This window comes from Acanthochromis polyacanthus, chromosome 9 (assembly GCF_021347895.1).
Source record: "Acanthochromis polyacanthus isolate Apoly-LR-REF ecotype Palm Island chromosome 9, KAUST_Apoly_ChrSc, whole genome shotgun sequence".
Taxonomy (NCBI): Eukaryota; Metazoa; Chordata; class Actinopteri; family Pomacentridae; genus Acanthochromis; species Acanthochromis polyacanthus.
The window spans coordinates 32,617,220-32,631,695 of record NC_067121.1 but is presented as its reverse complement, the minus strand read 5'-3'; the positions used below and the strand labels follow the sequence as shown (position 1 = coordinate 32,631,695).

At 41.0% G+C, this 14,476-nt stretch overlaps 1 protein-coding gene across 1 annotated transcript in view; it reads right to left on the bottom strand.

The window, feature by feature from the left end:
• LOC110965367 (vertebrate ancient opsin-like) overlaps window positions 1-11,494 on the bottom strand; it is a 78,546-nt gene extending 67,052 nt beyond the window's left edge. Inside the window, exon 1 of the mRNA XM_051952914.1 lies at window positions 10,195-11,494. Coding sequence (XP_051808874.1) covers window positions 10,195-10,567 — 373 coding nt within the window. The 5' untranslated portion in view covers window positions 10,568-11,494. The remainder of the gene's footprint in view (window positions 1-10,194) is intronic.
• Between the last annotated feature and the right edge of the window lie 2,982 nt (window positions 11,495-14,476).

Here is a 14,476-nt window from a genome sequence, read left to right as displayed (position 1 = left end):
GACTTGTAGTGTAGCATTAACAGTTAACCAAAGGAAATAAGTACAATACACAAGCAAGCACAAGGCTACAGACAGCATGTGCAGATGTGCTCTTTCGTTTTTCTACCCTCGCTGTGCTATTTCACATTTAATTGGACCATAAACTAGAGACAGAAGTGCACTGCCTGTCCAAATGTTTATCTTCTCTAGTGAGAAAAACAGGCACAGTCACTGCCTGTGACATAAAGCCCCACATTTCTTTCTGAAATCAGGAGTGCAGGTAAAATGAGTCTTATCGGTTCATGGGGAGGCCATGTCAGAACTTAGATAATTGCCCAAGTTAAATGTGCCGCGTAGTAAACCAACAGCAAACAGAGTCGCCTAATATTTCACTTTGTGGGGCCTGCAGCAGACCCACTCTGCTGTAAATCTTGAACAGAGGCTCTACCTGTGTCTCTGTGTGACAGAACCAGTGCAGTGAAACACAACACAGAAGTTTTCAGAAGCTGCCTTATCTTCCTGCGACCGCTCAGTGAGCACACACAACGTCTTTTTGTTCTTATCTCTCTTTTTTTAGTCTGAGCAGCAGGAGCCTGGAGCTCAGTGTTCGAGCCCACAGCCTTTTGATCCTGTTTGCTATTTGTGTTGAAGCCATTATGATCCATGAGGCCGTCCTTAATGCTCATTGATTGTCCATGTTAAGGAAGGGTAGCTGATCTGGATGCTCATCTAAGAAAGCGGTTCATGTCTTTCAGTGGCTACACACAAACCATGAATGAATCAAGGTAAAAACTAGAGCCGGTAGAGAAAGGTGGATGCTAATTTTAGCTTTCCAATTGAAGATGATAGTTTTGTTTTTGTGCACTTGCATCGTGCAAACAAATTGACCAGACTCTCTGCACCCCTGACTGCAGAGTCTTTGTGGCACAGTGTGTTATTCTTGTCTGTTTGCCCCCAGATATTGAACTCATGTTGCTTTTCCTGCACAGACTGCTCAGCTCTGGGCTTTTATTAGTTCTCTTACTACAATATCACCGAGTCGACACAGTTTTACAACAACCCACTTATGCTTCTGTTTGATCTAGGGCTGATTCATAGCAACCCCCAAATATATTTACCATATTTTTTGATAAAAGACGCCTAACTCCGCTACTTGCCGCTGTGTCTCATCTTTTGTTATTGTCTGTGTGCACTCTGTGAGGTTGGAGATGAAACACTGGGAGGACTGTCCTCTCACAGCAGGTGGACGGGCTGATGTAATATTTCACATGAAGTCTTTGCGCTGGTGTTTATAGCCGGGTGTCGTCAGTAAACACTGGTGTGGTGCAGAAGCAGCACTTGAAAGTCCCCCTTTCACGAACAAATGTGTTTTTGTCGGTGTTACTACTGGCGGATGTTTGACCTCAGCTGTGCAGAAACACTAGGAGGCTGTTTTCAAATTCTTCTGCTGAAGGTGGAAAGTTGTTCTGAGCTACAGTCTGAGTTTAAGGTAGTTACTTTTACATGGAAAAAAAAGCCCAATATATACCAATTTTTACATGCTTATGAACATGTTTTGTGGCAATCTTTAAGCCATAGCCTTACAGAAATAACCTTTACTCCATTATCTTTTAACAGAGAGTAAAAATCAGAGTAAAATGTCTTTTGGATTGGTGATTAGTTCTGAATGGTTGATGAATAAAGTTGACTTAATAATGGCAAAACTGTTTTCTGATTGGCTGTTTAGTTTACCAGGAAATCCAGTTCAGTCAATGGTTTAAACAACATTTTGTTTTGATTTTGCAAGTATGCTAACCCTCTGCTCCCACAGAATCTGCTGGTGCAATTAAAAGGCATCATTTGTTAAGAAATTTCCAAAATCACCCCTATTGTCAGAGCAAGAAACTGTAAAAACATAAAGAACAGTCAACTTTCTGACTGCCTGTAAAAGTATAATGTACAACCTGTGTTGCTATCCAGGAAAGTTCTACTTGTCTGATCCGAAACTTTGCCAAAAGTAACTAATTTGCACCAGATTCTGAAAAACACAAAGATCTATCATGTTGTTTCTGTTGTGAAATTGTCAAGCCGTTACAGCTTTAACGACAACCAACAGTGACATGACAAAAACTCTGAGATTGCTCAGTTTAACTGCAGGCAGTGTTTACACAGCAGAGAGAAGATAACATGACAGATTGGGAGGACAGTTAAGCATACTTAATCAATGAAATGAATGCAGCATGGTTTAGAAACATTATACAGAAGTTGTTGAAAGATAGATTCAGCAATGTGAAATATCTTTGTAGAGTTGATGTGCAGCATAGTGTGAAAAATGTCCAGTTTGTAGAGGTTGTAAAAACCTAAATAGGCCTTAGTATGGTGAGCCCCCACTGTTTTCCATTATTGGTACCACCAAATTCAACATTTGATTATGTCTTTTTATGATTTATGGCACCGTAACTATCAGACATATTTCAATGCTCTCTACTTCTTAGCCATAGTGGTGCTGTTTCCACTGAGGTGCAGGACTTTATGTTCCAAAAAAATACCCAGAAACAGGCAAGTGTTGAGCTGGAGAAATCCCCAGAAGCATTTCTTTGGTTGCTGCTTGCTGAAGGTTCATCGAAGTTTATGACACATTTTTACAACATTAAAGCCAAGAAGGAAGAAAAACACAGCATTTGTTGCTGATTGAAATGAAGGTTTGGCGCATTCTTGGGTTTTTCATTTAGTGTTTACTTCTTATCATCATATTTCTCTTTTTACCCATCTTTTTATGTCACTTCTACTTCCACAGCTACAATAAAACTTGACTGTTCATTGCCAACTCTGAAAGCAGCAGTTGACAGGTTTTGTTTTTACCTAAGCTGCAGTCTTTCCTCTCCCTAACTATCTCACGCTGTGCCAAGGCCATAAAACAAATCTTTTCCACTTCTATCTGTACTGGGACCAGGCTATAACTGTTGTGAAAATGGAACATTCACTGAACAGGCGTGAATAAAATGCACATACTATTTTTCAGGCATCATTTCTGTTGCATCAAATTTGACAGAGCTGCAGTTGAGTTTATAGAACTGATTGAGTCACATCGATGACTCATGTTGTAAGTTTTGGTTAGATAGTAAAAATATAGATTAATGTCTCTGATCCATAGAGCCCAGTCTTGTTTATTCAGGTTTATTCAGGTAACCTTACCGTTGGTGAGTTGTTACTAATTGAAGCTGGGGATGTTTCTAAAAATAGCTCGGGGCTTTACGGGTTTGATTTGCAACTTTTTCAAAAGTGCTGACAAAAGATGTCTCCCTGCTGATACGGGTGTCTCAAGTGAATTAATGTGTCATTTCGGAAGGCAAATGGCATATTTTGTTGCTTAGTTTGCCTTTATTTGTTTCCCTGTGGTAATTAAGGATGGAATGCAGAGGGGGCTGCTCAGCGGAGTAGTGGTTAGCACTTTCGTCTTACAGCAAGAAGATCCCTGGTTCGAATCCCGCGGTGGGCCTGGGATCTTTCTGCATGGAGTTTGCATGTTCTCCCTGTGCATGCGTGGGTTTCCTCCAGGTACTCCGGATTCCTCCCACAGTCCAAAAACATGCTGAGGTTAATTGATAACTCTAAATTGCCCATAGGTGTGATTGTTTGTCTATATATGTAGCCCTACGACAGACTGGTGACCTGTCCAGGGTGTCCCCTAGCCTTCACCCGAGTCAGCTGGCATAGGCTTCAGCACCCCCCGTGACCCTAGTGAGGATAAAGCAGTGTATAGAGGATGGATGCAGAAGTGCAACAGTGCCATTCTAAGGATGGATACAGTAGCAATGACTTTGTTGCCCAAAATGTGTTTAACTGTTTTTCTTATTGCCTATCAAATTTGACAAGGAATTAAGTATGTGATATTTAAATAACTCGTCAGTGCCAGAATTTTTATTTCAGCTTAGATGTGTACTCACTGTCAGTCATTATCAGACTCAAGTTGATTGTATGTTTGAATCAAATGGTACAACTATTCTATACAGTCGTCGTTGTAATTTAGGATACATCTGTGGAATTATGTCACACTGTTTGCTGCACAGGTTGCTCTGTAAATCTCCTTTAACTTTCTATAGTTTTTATTGTGGGCTTACAGAGAAAACTGCAGCTTGTTGAGACAATATGAATGTAGCTAATAGCAGAAAAACTGATTTTCAAAATTAGCTTAAAGAAATTGTAATTAATGCAGTTTTGTCACATCTGGCTCATACTCAAATTTAAAAGTTCAACACTGACGCTGATATTGATCCACGGTAGGACTGTCACGACACCTAAACAATTTGTAGTTGGTACCAATACCACTGAAATGCTACAATTTCTCCTTCCAATGTAACACAGCTAAAATAAACTAATAAAATAAATGTATTTTGACATCAGCTTTTTTATTTGAAATAAACAGTGGTGTTGCTTTCAAATAAAAAAAGACTATAGTGTTATTTAATGGTAGCCTAAACAAGCTAACGACGTTCTTTGTGAACATTGCGTGCAGAGCAATGATACGACCACAAGCTGCACAAAAAAGATGGATTGAGAAACCAAAGTGGTTGTGCTTTAAAACTGCATTTTTTCTAACAGCCAGCAGGGGGCGACTCCTCTGGTTGAAAAATGAAGACGTCCATGAGAAAAAGGCTGTATTTCTTACTTCATTTATTACCTCAGTAAACTTTTTCCTAATGGGTTTATGGTCTGGTCTGCTAGTTTCAGGACTGAATGTAACTCCAGTTCTATGAGCACATAGCAAATATAACGATGGAGGATTTATTTTGTTTGTTTGTATGCTGAATTTTATGTCGCTGATGCCACTGTCAGGGAGGAGACCCTCTTGAAGTTTAAAAAAATCTACATATTTTGCTCTCTAAATTTAAACAGTGTTAAGATCCACATTGCAGTCTTTAGGGGCCATTCAGGGGTCCCTACTCCAGAATAGGCACTTATTCTCTTGAAAACAGCCCTGACTGGTTTTCTGTGTGGACGGTTCTTGCAGTTCGAACATGCATAAAGCTTTGAGCTACACTAAAACGACTTGCAATCTCCTGCAGTTGAAATTGGCCTGGTGACAGCTGAAGCACTTTCAGTACCGTAGAAAATAAGCAACCTCACATTCTCAGAACTTTGGCATCAACTTGGCACCCAACTGTCAGGTCTTGTGACATCCCAAATCAAGAATATTGTGTTGGCACACGTTCAGTGAAACAAGTACGATGATGCACTGCGAGGTATCCCGATTTATAAATGAACAAACAGACGAAGCGGAAGCCAACAATGTGCCACATCCAGTAATCCTGTCAGCTCGTCCATCACAGGTCAGGCTGGGAGCTTGTAACAGATGCCTCTAAACGTCTCCAGTGTCTATTAACCAGCTTTGAGTGACTGCCAAAATAAATCACACTTCAAATTTCCTAATTAGCGACTCTACTTCATGACTCACATGCAGAGGCATCAAAATTGAACACTGGCAGTCATCATGTTGCAGAAACAATCTGTCCCCAGGCTCTTTAAAACTGCTGTAAATGTTTGAAAATCTTGAGTTTTTAAAAAAATGAAAACTTTATCACATCAGCAGATCCCCACCCTCTTAATGAGCACACCACCGTCTCTGGTTACATAGGGCTTTAAAAGACTGACAGGGACGTCTTTATTTGACGCTGTGTAACGTCACTGTGATAAACACCCACACGAGTTTGGATGTAACTTCGTCGCGTCTGAAATCAAACATCATCCTCCATCCATCCTCTACTGCTCTGGCAGGATCAAAGGCAGCAGCTGAATCTAATAATCCAAAATGAAACATCTTATGATCTGATAATGTTTGGGGAAAAAAAAAAACCCAACAGAATCTTTGCTCTGCTTCCTCCGTGTTGCTCCCTCGCTGCTTCTCTCTTATTTGTCTTTTAGAAAGCATCTGGTTCGGTATCGCTCGTCTGATACTGTATATCCAGGAAAAGACAGTTTGAATGAAAAATACAGGATTCAATAAAGCTGTGTTTGCCCTAAAAGTCCCACCCTAGTGTTTTTTTTTTTTACTACTGTGAGTCTACAAAGAAATAAAACTTTCCTGGGAATTTGGCTCACATGAAGAAGGATGCACGACTCAAATCATCCCTAAAACATATTTTTTGTCTCTACTTTACGAGATCTTTAATTCAATATTTATTAGCCTGGCTCATTAGCCGGCTCACTCACTCTGACCTTTACGGTGGAGCGGCATTGTTCTGCTTTCTTTCTCCCTGCTGAGACTTCTTCGTACCGTCATAACAAATTAACATCAGTCAGACCAGGTGGCGCCTGTGCCGGCGTGATGCACATGTATATGCATTTCCTCTCCTCTATACATGTTCTGCCGTGTCTTTGCCCATATCTTGCTGTGCCTTGTATGAGTGTGTGTGTGCGCAGGAGGACAGTGTGACTTCAGTATGCAGCCCGGCGGTGCAAGGTTAATCCAGTGACTGTTTGCAAAGTCCACTTGAGGCAGGAGGAAGGCAGCAGTATGCAGAGACACGCAGGCCGGGTGTCAGACAATAAAAAGAGCCTGTGCTGTTCCTACACTGTATAATGGAAGACAATGAAAAAGTTCAGCAAGGGAGGAGGAAGGGAAATGCAAAGAGGTGGGCTGGAGGAGGCGAAGCGGCTAAATGGGTGCCAGGAGGCTGACAGCGGAAGGGGAAAGTACAGGGTTCGACTGTGCACGCATACACAACCCACGTCTCCACAAATTGTCTTCAGTTGATGCTGCTGGCGTAAAGTCAAAGTGGTGGATCTTCACTTGTTCAGTCATTCAACAATCTAAGACAGTGAGTGAAAAAGCCCCCTCAAAAAAAAAAAAAGAAAAAAATCAATGTTGGCATGGGAGCAGGAATACGACGCGCTAGCACCAAGCTAACGACGTCTTTTGTCATTGACAGTGATGCCCTCTAATTTGAAGGAACATCGATCATTCGGGAGAAGCTTTATAGAGATCTGGTGAAGGCAGACACAGTTGCTTTGTCAAAGCTGCACCCGGCATTATTCATCTAAACAATCAATTTCACTTTTCCTCTTCTCTGACCCTCCCTCACTCTTCCTCTCTCTCTCTCTGTTTTTATGAGCCCATTGAGGAATTACTCATCCATAACCAATACAGGCTCTAATGATGTCTGCGAGCCATCTCTCTCTCTTTCTCTCTCTTACTGTGTTTTCTGCGACGTTTTAGTTCATAGAAGCCAAAGTTCTGTCAGACAGATTTTAATAAATTGGCTCCTTCTGGATGTCAGTGTTACACATCTTCAGATGGCGGTTAATCTTGGTATAACATTCGAGTTAGCGGGACAGTGGGTACAATCAGAGTACAACCAGATACTGAGAAATGACAGAGGCTCGCCGCCTTCTTTTTTTCCTTCTTCTTCTTCTTCTTTTCTCTGCGATATGCCTCAAATGAAGTAATCCTGTTTTGGAAATTGCCAACTTATTCCAGAGGAAGTGAAAGTAGCGCTCGAGAGTCTGGTTTGAATTTAAAAGTTTGACAGATTTAAGAGGCTCTTAAGGAAAGGGAATTTCAATTTCGTTAAGTTGAGTGTACTGTGTGAAAATTCGAGCAACGGATCAAGGAAAGAAACAGGCTGGCCCAGTGACAAAAAGCAGGCAAGTATAGAAAGCTGCTGATCAAGCCTGCTGAATTCATTTGACTCACTGAGTGCAATATGTGTGAATCTTTAGTTGCTTCCTCTGCTGCATGGATGAGACCTGAAGGTTCCACCTGCAAAATGATGCTAAAAGAGATTGAGAAGTACCACAAAAGATAGATAAACGAATAAAAAGGAACAACTGCTGCCCTTAGCTACAAAATGACCCTAAAGGAGGGACAAAGTTGCCCAACAGAAACACAAAATAGACAAGAAAGAAGTGTTGAAGATGCAAAATGGCCACAAAGAAACAGGAAATGGCTACAAAGAGGGGTTATATGAGTACAAACCCGTCTGTTTTCTCTCAGAGGCTTTTTTTTTAGTTCAGGTTTGTTCCAACAGCTGCTTTTTAAGCAACCGGGCTCTGACACAGGTGGCCAAATAAACCATAATCCCACTGTAGATAAGGGCAAATGCCTGAAGTCTTTGCTTACAACAGGTATTGGCTGGAGTGCTGCTCAGTTCGTGGGTGGTTACCGGTGGCTGCTCCGCTTAAAGTGAGGCTTTAAACACCAGGAGATTAGATGCACTGAAGTGAGTGAGAGGGAGCACTTTGTGAAAGATTTATGAGGCCGTTACACAAACTTCATCAGAGCAAAGCTGCGGCCGACGACTATGGACGTCCAGCATGTAATGTTCAGTCAATCTGCAGCTGTAGAGAGACGTGGAGGTCTAAATATTTCATCTTCCTTTTCTTAATCCGGTGAAAATCCATGTTTTCATTAGTGCCCAATGAACATCAGAGCTTCAAAAGAACACTGCAATGAAATCAATTGGTTTTGATGAACTGATATGAGCTTTAACAGCAGGAAACAAAAGCAGCAAAATAGCAACACCATGATCTATATGAGACACATATAGATTGGAGCTTCTTGCATCTGATCTTAACCACATTTGGTCAAACTTAGAAGAACTTCAATGGTTTATGAATCCAACTTCAATCCAAAATTACAGCATTTTCAGGACTGAAATGACTTTGATATCAACATCTTTGCTCCTGCGTGTTCTTTCTTCTGCAACTATCAGTTTAAGAGCTTGATTTCTTGTCCTGAACTGCCAGCCTTCCTTTGAAATGCACACTTTGATTGGACTGCGAGAAATAATTGGTGTAATAGGTGGCAATGAGACCGTTACAACATCGTGCTAATGTCAGAAGTAGAGGCGGAATTTGTGTTTTCAGACATCTATGGCTGCCTGGTCTTCAAAGGTTGTTTGGATGACATGGAAAGCTTTTAAAGCAATTAGTGGGACTGAGAGCAAGAAAGACTGTTCACTGAAGAACTTTAAAATCAGGCGTCAGGCCAAGGACTGATGATAGAAGGACATCTTCAGCTTTGATGCATGAATGAGGCTTTTCTTAGATTCGACGCCAAACAAATTCCACCCAAAGGACTCAATCGCATTCACTGAAGTTTTATTTAATTCAACTCTTAGAGGAAATGGAGATTATTGTGTGTTTAATGCTTTTTAATGGTCCCTCCTCCCAGTCTGGCTCAGCTCTAGGTGAGACTCAGAGCCTGATTCTTGGTTGCATTGTGTCCCATTTGCATTGATATCAGCACTCCTGAATGAGAGAAGGTAGAGCAGCGTCCCTTTTCTCATCACACATCCCCCCCCCGAGTGATTTTATTCTGCAACATGGACCCGAATGTGTCCCGACAGCCCCACAGACCTGCACCCGCAGCTAAATGAACAGCCATGAGGCTTCCTTTTGCCTCAGGCGCAGCCACTCAACTATATGGTAACAAGCATTTAGCAGCCATTTAATAGCAGGTCTGCTTCACCGGGCAGCAGCTGATAGTCCTCTGACATGCTTTCAAAGTTCATAATGACATTTGAACAAACGACTAAGCATCTACACACACACACCATATGTTCCCCTACACACCCCCAGAGACCTTGTGCCACCAGAATGTATGCACATGCAGCCCTCTGGAGTGGCTGGAAGTGATTCAACAGTCTGTCATGCAGCAACAATCCGGAGATAATGACCGGCACAGCCTCTGCACAGCACTGCTTCTGTAGGAGTCATCACCTGGACAAAACCTGCAGCATCAGGACCACAGCAGCGCATCCTTTAACTTAATGATGAACTGCACCCTAACTGCAGCAGTAGCTTATTGTCAAATGATCTGCACTTTTACAAACACCTCCTGATGCCTGCAGGATGATCACACCCAGGATCAATTTAAAGAAAGACAATAAGCATGTTTGCCTGGTCCAGCAGAGACATGCAAATGGCTGACAATAGGCTTTATGTTTTCGAATATGGTGCATAAGCACTGATCATTGACTCATTATTCACCCCACCTGCATTTTCAGGCTTTTCTATCAAACTTTCATATCCCTACAAAGACGCACAATGAACAATCACTCTTTTCTAATTCTTCCAAATCCTCACCATCACGAAACGCCTCAGCGCAGTGATGAAACACACAGACGCACACAAAACGCGCTTCAACATGCGAGATAAAATACATACATGGATGGAGTCGCCCGTGGGTGCAACAGAAAAGCTCCACGATCCTGCAGATCCCGCATTTCTACTCACCAAACAGGGAGTTGGCGAATCCGTACCACACGCATCCTCCTTCCCCGATGAGCCACCTTCCCTGCGTGCTGGCCGCGAAGCTGAACGGAGTCCCCAGTACGCACACCAGCAGGTCGCTGATGGAAATGTTAACCAGGAGCAGGTTGATGGGAGACCGCAGCATCTTGTAGCGGCAGAAGAGCACCAGCACCAGCAGGTTGTTCAGAAGTCCGAAAGTGCCGATGAAGCCCAGGCACACGGCCACCACCAGGTTCCCCGTCGGGGTGAGGGTGGTCCGGTATGATCCGCCCCCCAGGTGCCCTTCCCCGGCTCCGGCGCACACAGCGCTGTTGACCTCCGCGCAGCCGCTCAGGTTCACGTTGGACACGATCATTTCAGTCCAGTGTCACTGTGGTGCCACCCCGGGCGGCTTAATATGTCGTTGGCATTTCTTTTTTTCTATATGGGGAAGAAAAAAAGAAACAAAAGGACAAGATGTCTCTGGCACACTTGTTGCTTTAAACGTCAAAAAAAAAAAAAAAAAAAAGTGGAGCCAGCAACAGAAATGTGAGGAAGTAAAGAGTTTGTTTGTTGGAAAACTTTGTGGATCAGTTTAAGAGAAGGGGGAGAAGGGGGATGTTGGTAAAAATGTTTTGTTTGTTTTTTTCAAAAAATGATTTTAAAAAAGTTTGGTTAGGCTTTGCTCCACCGTGTGGCGGTCTATGAAGCGCACTGTGACTGTTTCCAGAGACGCTCCACTCTCTTCCCTCTCCGTCCCTGTTTAAATCCCGCTCTGCTGCGGCTGACGTTCCGTAAAGGGGGAGGAGGGGGAGGAGAGCAGCGAGTCGGGGGGGTGAGGAGGAGAGCCGGGAGCAGATCCAGCGTCACACCGATCCGACGATCAGATCAGAGAGGGAAAAAAAAGAGAAGCTCCGCTCCTCCAGAGCGGTGAGGCTCCGCTGTCCAGGGTCCTGAACAGCAGCAGCTCCACTTCCATTCACTTCATTTAACTACTGCTTTAAAGCAAATACACGATTCAGTTACACAACCGGCTTTTTAATATATGAGCTCAGAACATTTTGCCACACTAATGACAATTAATAATAAACTGCATAAAGGGATGTAGGACCAACTTCAGTTTATTGCTTCAGTTGGTAACACCTCACTTGAATGAAGTTGTTCGGTCATAATAATCATCATCATCATAATAGTGGCACTAGTTTATGTTAGATTCACACTGTAAAAAAGCAATCTGTAAAGAAAACCAAAATTGTCAAACAAAGTCATTTAAAGATAGATGTAGGTTTAAAAATCGGTAAAAACTGTGAAAATAACAGCAAATATCAGCAAAATAATGCTATTTTAGTCACTGTAAATTCTGAAACTGTTATTGTATGGTCAATAAAATGTGTATACATAGTGATTATCCATGTGGACATTATGTACAGCTTTGACCTGTTCTTTTTTTGTTAGTTTGTTTTTTAGTCAACATGTAATCATTAATATTTTTTCTGTGATTTTACTGTAAATTAATAATCTGTAAAAAATGTAATTATCTGATCAATCCAGAGTAAATATAAAATAACATTATTTTTTTCTTATTTAAATACAGTACAAAATTGTGTAATTTGAATAGGAGAGAATAGAATATATACTTTATTGGTGCTTAATAGGAAATTAATGTATAACAGCAGCATGTTAACAGACAATCGAGACAACAGAATTAAATTGAATTTATAAATTTAAAATTTGAAATTAAAATTAAATTTACTTTATATTTGCAGTTAAATTATAATTATATTTATGTGTCAGTATTAAGGTTAAACATTGTACAAGCATGAATTATAGCTACAGTCACGTGGACATTATGTACAATTGTTTTTTGTATGTTTTTTATGTTCAGCATGTAAATAAATACATATTTTCTGTAGTTTTTACAAGATATTACCTGTAATTTAACATATTGAGGGAAAACATTTAAAACAATTACAAAACAGTCGATTCTTAACATACTTTTTTTCTTTGGTATAACAGCAGAATAAATACCAAAATAACTTTTTTTTTCTTAGTTTGCTGGGTAACAGAAAAAAAATTGTAATTTTGTGGTCAAACATTGTAAAAAGAAGGAATTTCCTTGTATAGAAGTACAGATTTTAAAAAATTATTCACAGCCTTTGCCATGGTTTTTCATAGTTTACACATGAATTAATATTTGTTTCTTAATTATTTCACTGTATTTTTTTTTAAAACCTTGAAAATCTGTAAAATGACAGTAAATGATTCTATTATAATTTGTCGTTGTTTCTCTCTCTGGTGTCCATGATGTGCAGGTGAAGGAGAAAATGTCCGTGACACTGACTTTCTTTAAAAGTATTTTAATAAAAGAAAGAGCAGCATCAGTACAGACAGAACCTGCCTGGAAGGAGTCGGCCAATTGAATCCTCCTTGCTGGACAATGACCAGCAATCAGGTTTTATAGGTTTTCAACATATAGGAGGGGTTAAAACAAATGGTTCTTTATTGCCTACCATATGGGGAAAGCAGAGAGCATCCCCAAACAAACCCCCTTGTCTACAACAGCTGAAGAATCCCTAAATCAGTGTTTTAGACAGAAGAACCCTCATAAAAACACCTCCAACAGGGCTCTGTAAACAGGAGAACACTTTCCCATGGCATGGGTTGAATACACACGTGGACAAAATTGTTGGTACCCCTCAGTTAAAGAAGGAAAAACCCACAATTCTCACTGAAATCACTTGAAACTCACAAAAGTAACAATAAATAAAAATGTATTGAAAATTAAATAATCAAAAACAGCCATTACTTTTGAATTGTTGATTAACATAATTATTTAAAAAAACAAACTAATGAAACAGGCCTGGACAAAAATGATGGTACCTCTATAAAAGATTGAAAACTATTTGACCAGAGTGACATGATTAACTCAGGTGTGTCATTTAATTGACATCACAGGTGTTTCCAAACTCATAATCAGTCAGTCTGCCTATTTAAAGGGAGACAAGTAGTCACCCTGCTGTTTGGTGAAAAGGTGTGTACCACACTGAACATGGACAACAGAAAGCGAAGGAGAGAATTGTCCCAGGACATCCGAAAAAAAATGATAGACAAACATCTTAAAGGTAAAGGCTATAAGACCATCTCTAAACAGCTTGAAGTTCCTGTGACAACAGTGGCTCATATTATTCAGAAGTTCAAGACCCACGGGACAGTAGCCAACCTCCCTGGACGTGGCCGCAAGAGGAAAATTGATGACAAATTGAAGAGACGGATCGTTGGAATTGTATCCAAAGAGCCCAGAGCAACCTCCAAAGAAATTAAAGGTGAACTCCAAGGCCAAGGTACATCAGTGTCAGATCGCACCATTCGTCGTTGTTTGAGCCAAAGTGGACTTCATGGGAGACGACCAAGGAGGACACCACTGCTGAAAAAACTCATAAAAAAGCCAGACTGGAATTTGCAAAAATGCATGTTGACAAGCCACAAAGCTTCTGGGAGAATGTCCTTTGGACAGATGAGACCAAACTGGAGCTTTTTGGTAAGGCACATCAACTCTATGTTCATAGACGCAAAAACCAAGCATACGAAGAAAAGAACACTGTCCCTACAGTGAAACATGGAGGAGGCTCAGTAATGTTTTGGGGCTGCTTTGCTGCATCTGGCACAGGGTGTCTTGAAAGTGTGCAAGGTACGATGAAATCTGAAGACTATCAAGGCATTCTGGAGAGAAATGTGCTGCCTAGTGTCAGAAAGCTTGGTCTCAGTCGCAGGTCATGGGTCTTCCAACAGGACAACGATCCAAAACACACAGCCAAAAACACCCAAGAATGGCTGAGAGAAAAGTGTTGGACTATTCTAAAGTGGCCTTCTATGAGCCCAGATCTGAATCCCATTGAACATATGTGGAAGGAGCTGAAACATGCCATTTGGAGAAGACACCCATCAAACCTGAGACAACTGGAGCTGTTTGCTCATGAGGAGTGGGCCAAAATACCTGTTGACAGCTGCAGAACGCTCATTGACAAATACAGAAATCGTTTAATTGCAGTGATTGCCTCAAAAGGTTGTGCAACAAAATATTAAGTTATGGGTACCATCATTTTTGTCCAGCCCTATTTCATTAGTTTGTTTTTTTAAATAATTATGTTAATCAACAATTCAAAAGTGATGGCTGATTTTGATTATTTAATTTTCAATAAATTTTTATTTATTGTTACTTTTGTGAGTTTCAAGTGATTTCAGTGAGAATTGTGGGTTTTTCCTTCTTTAACTGAGGGGTACCAAC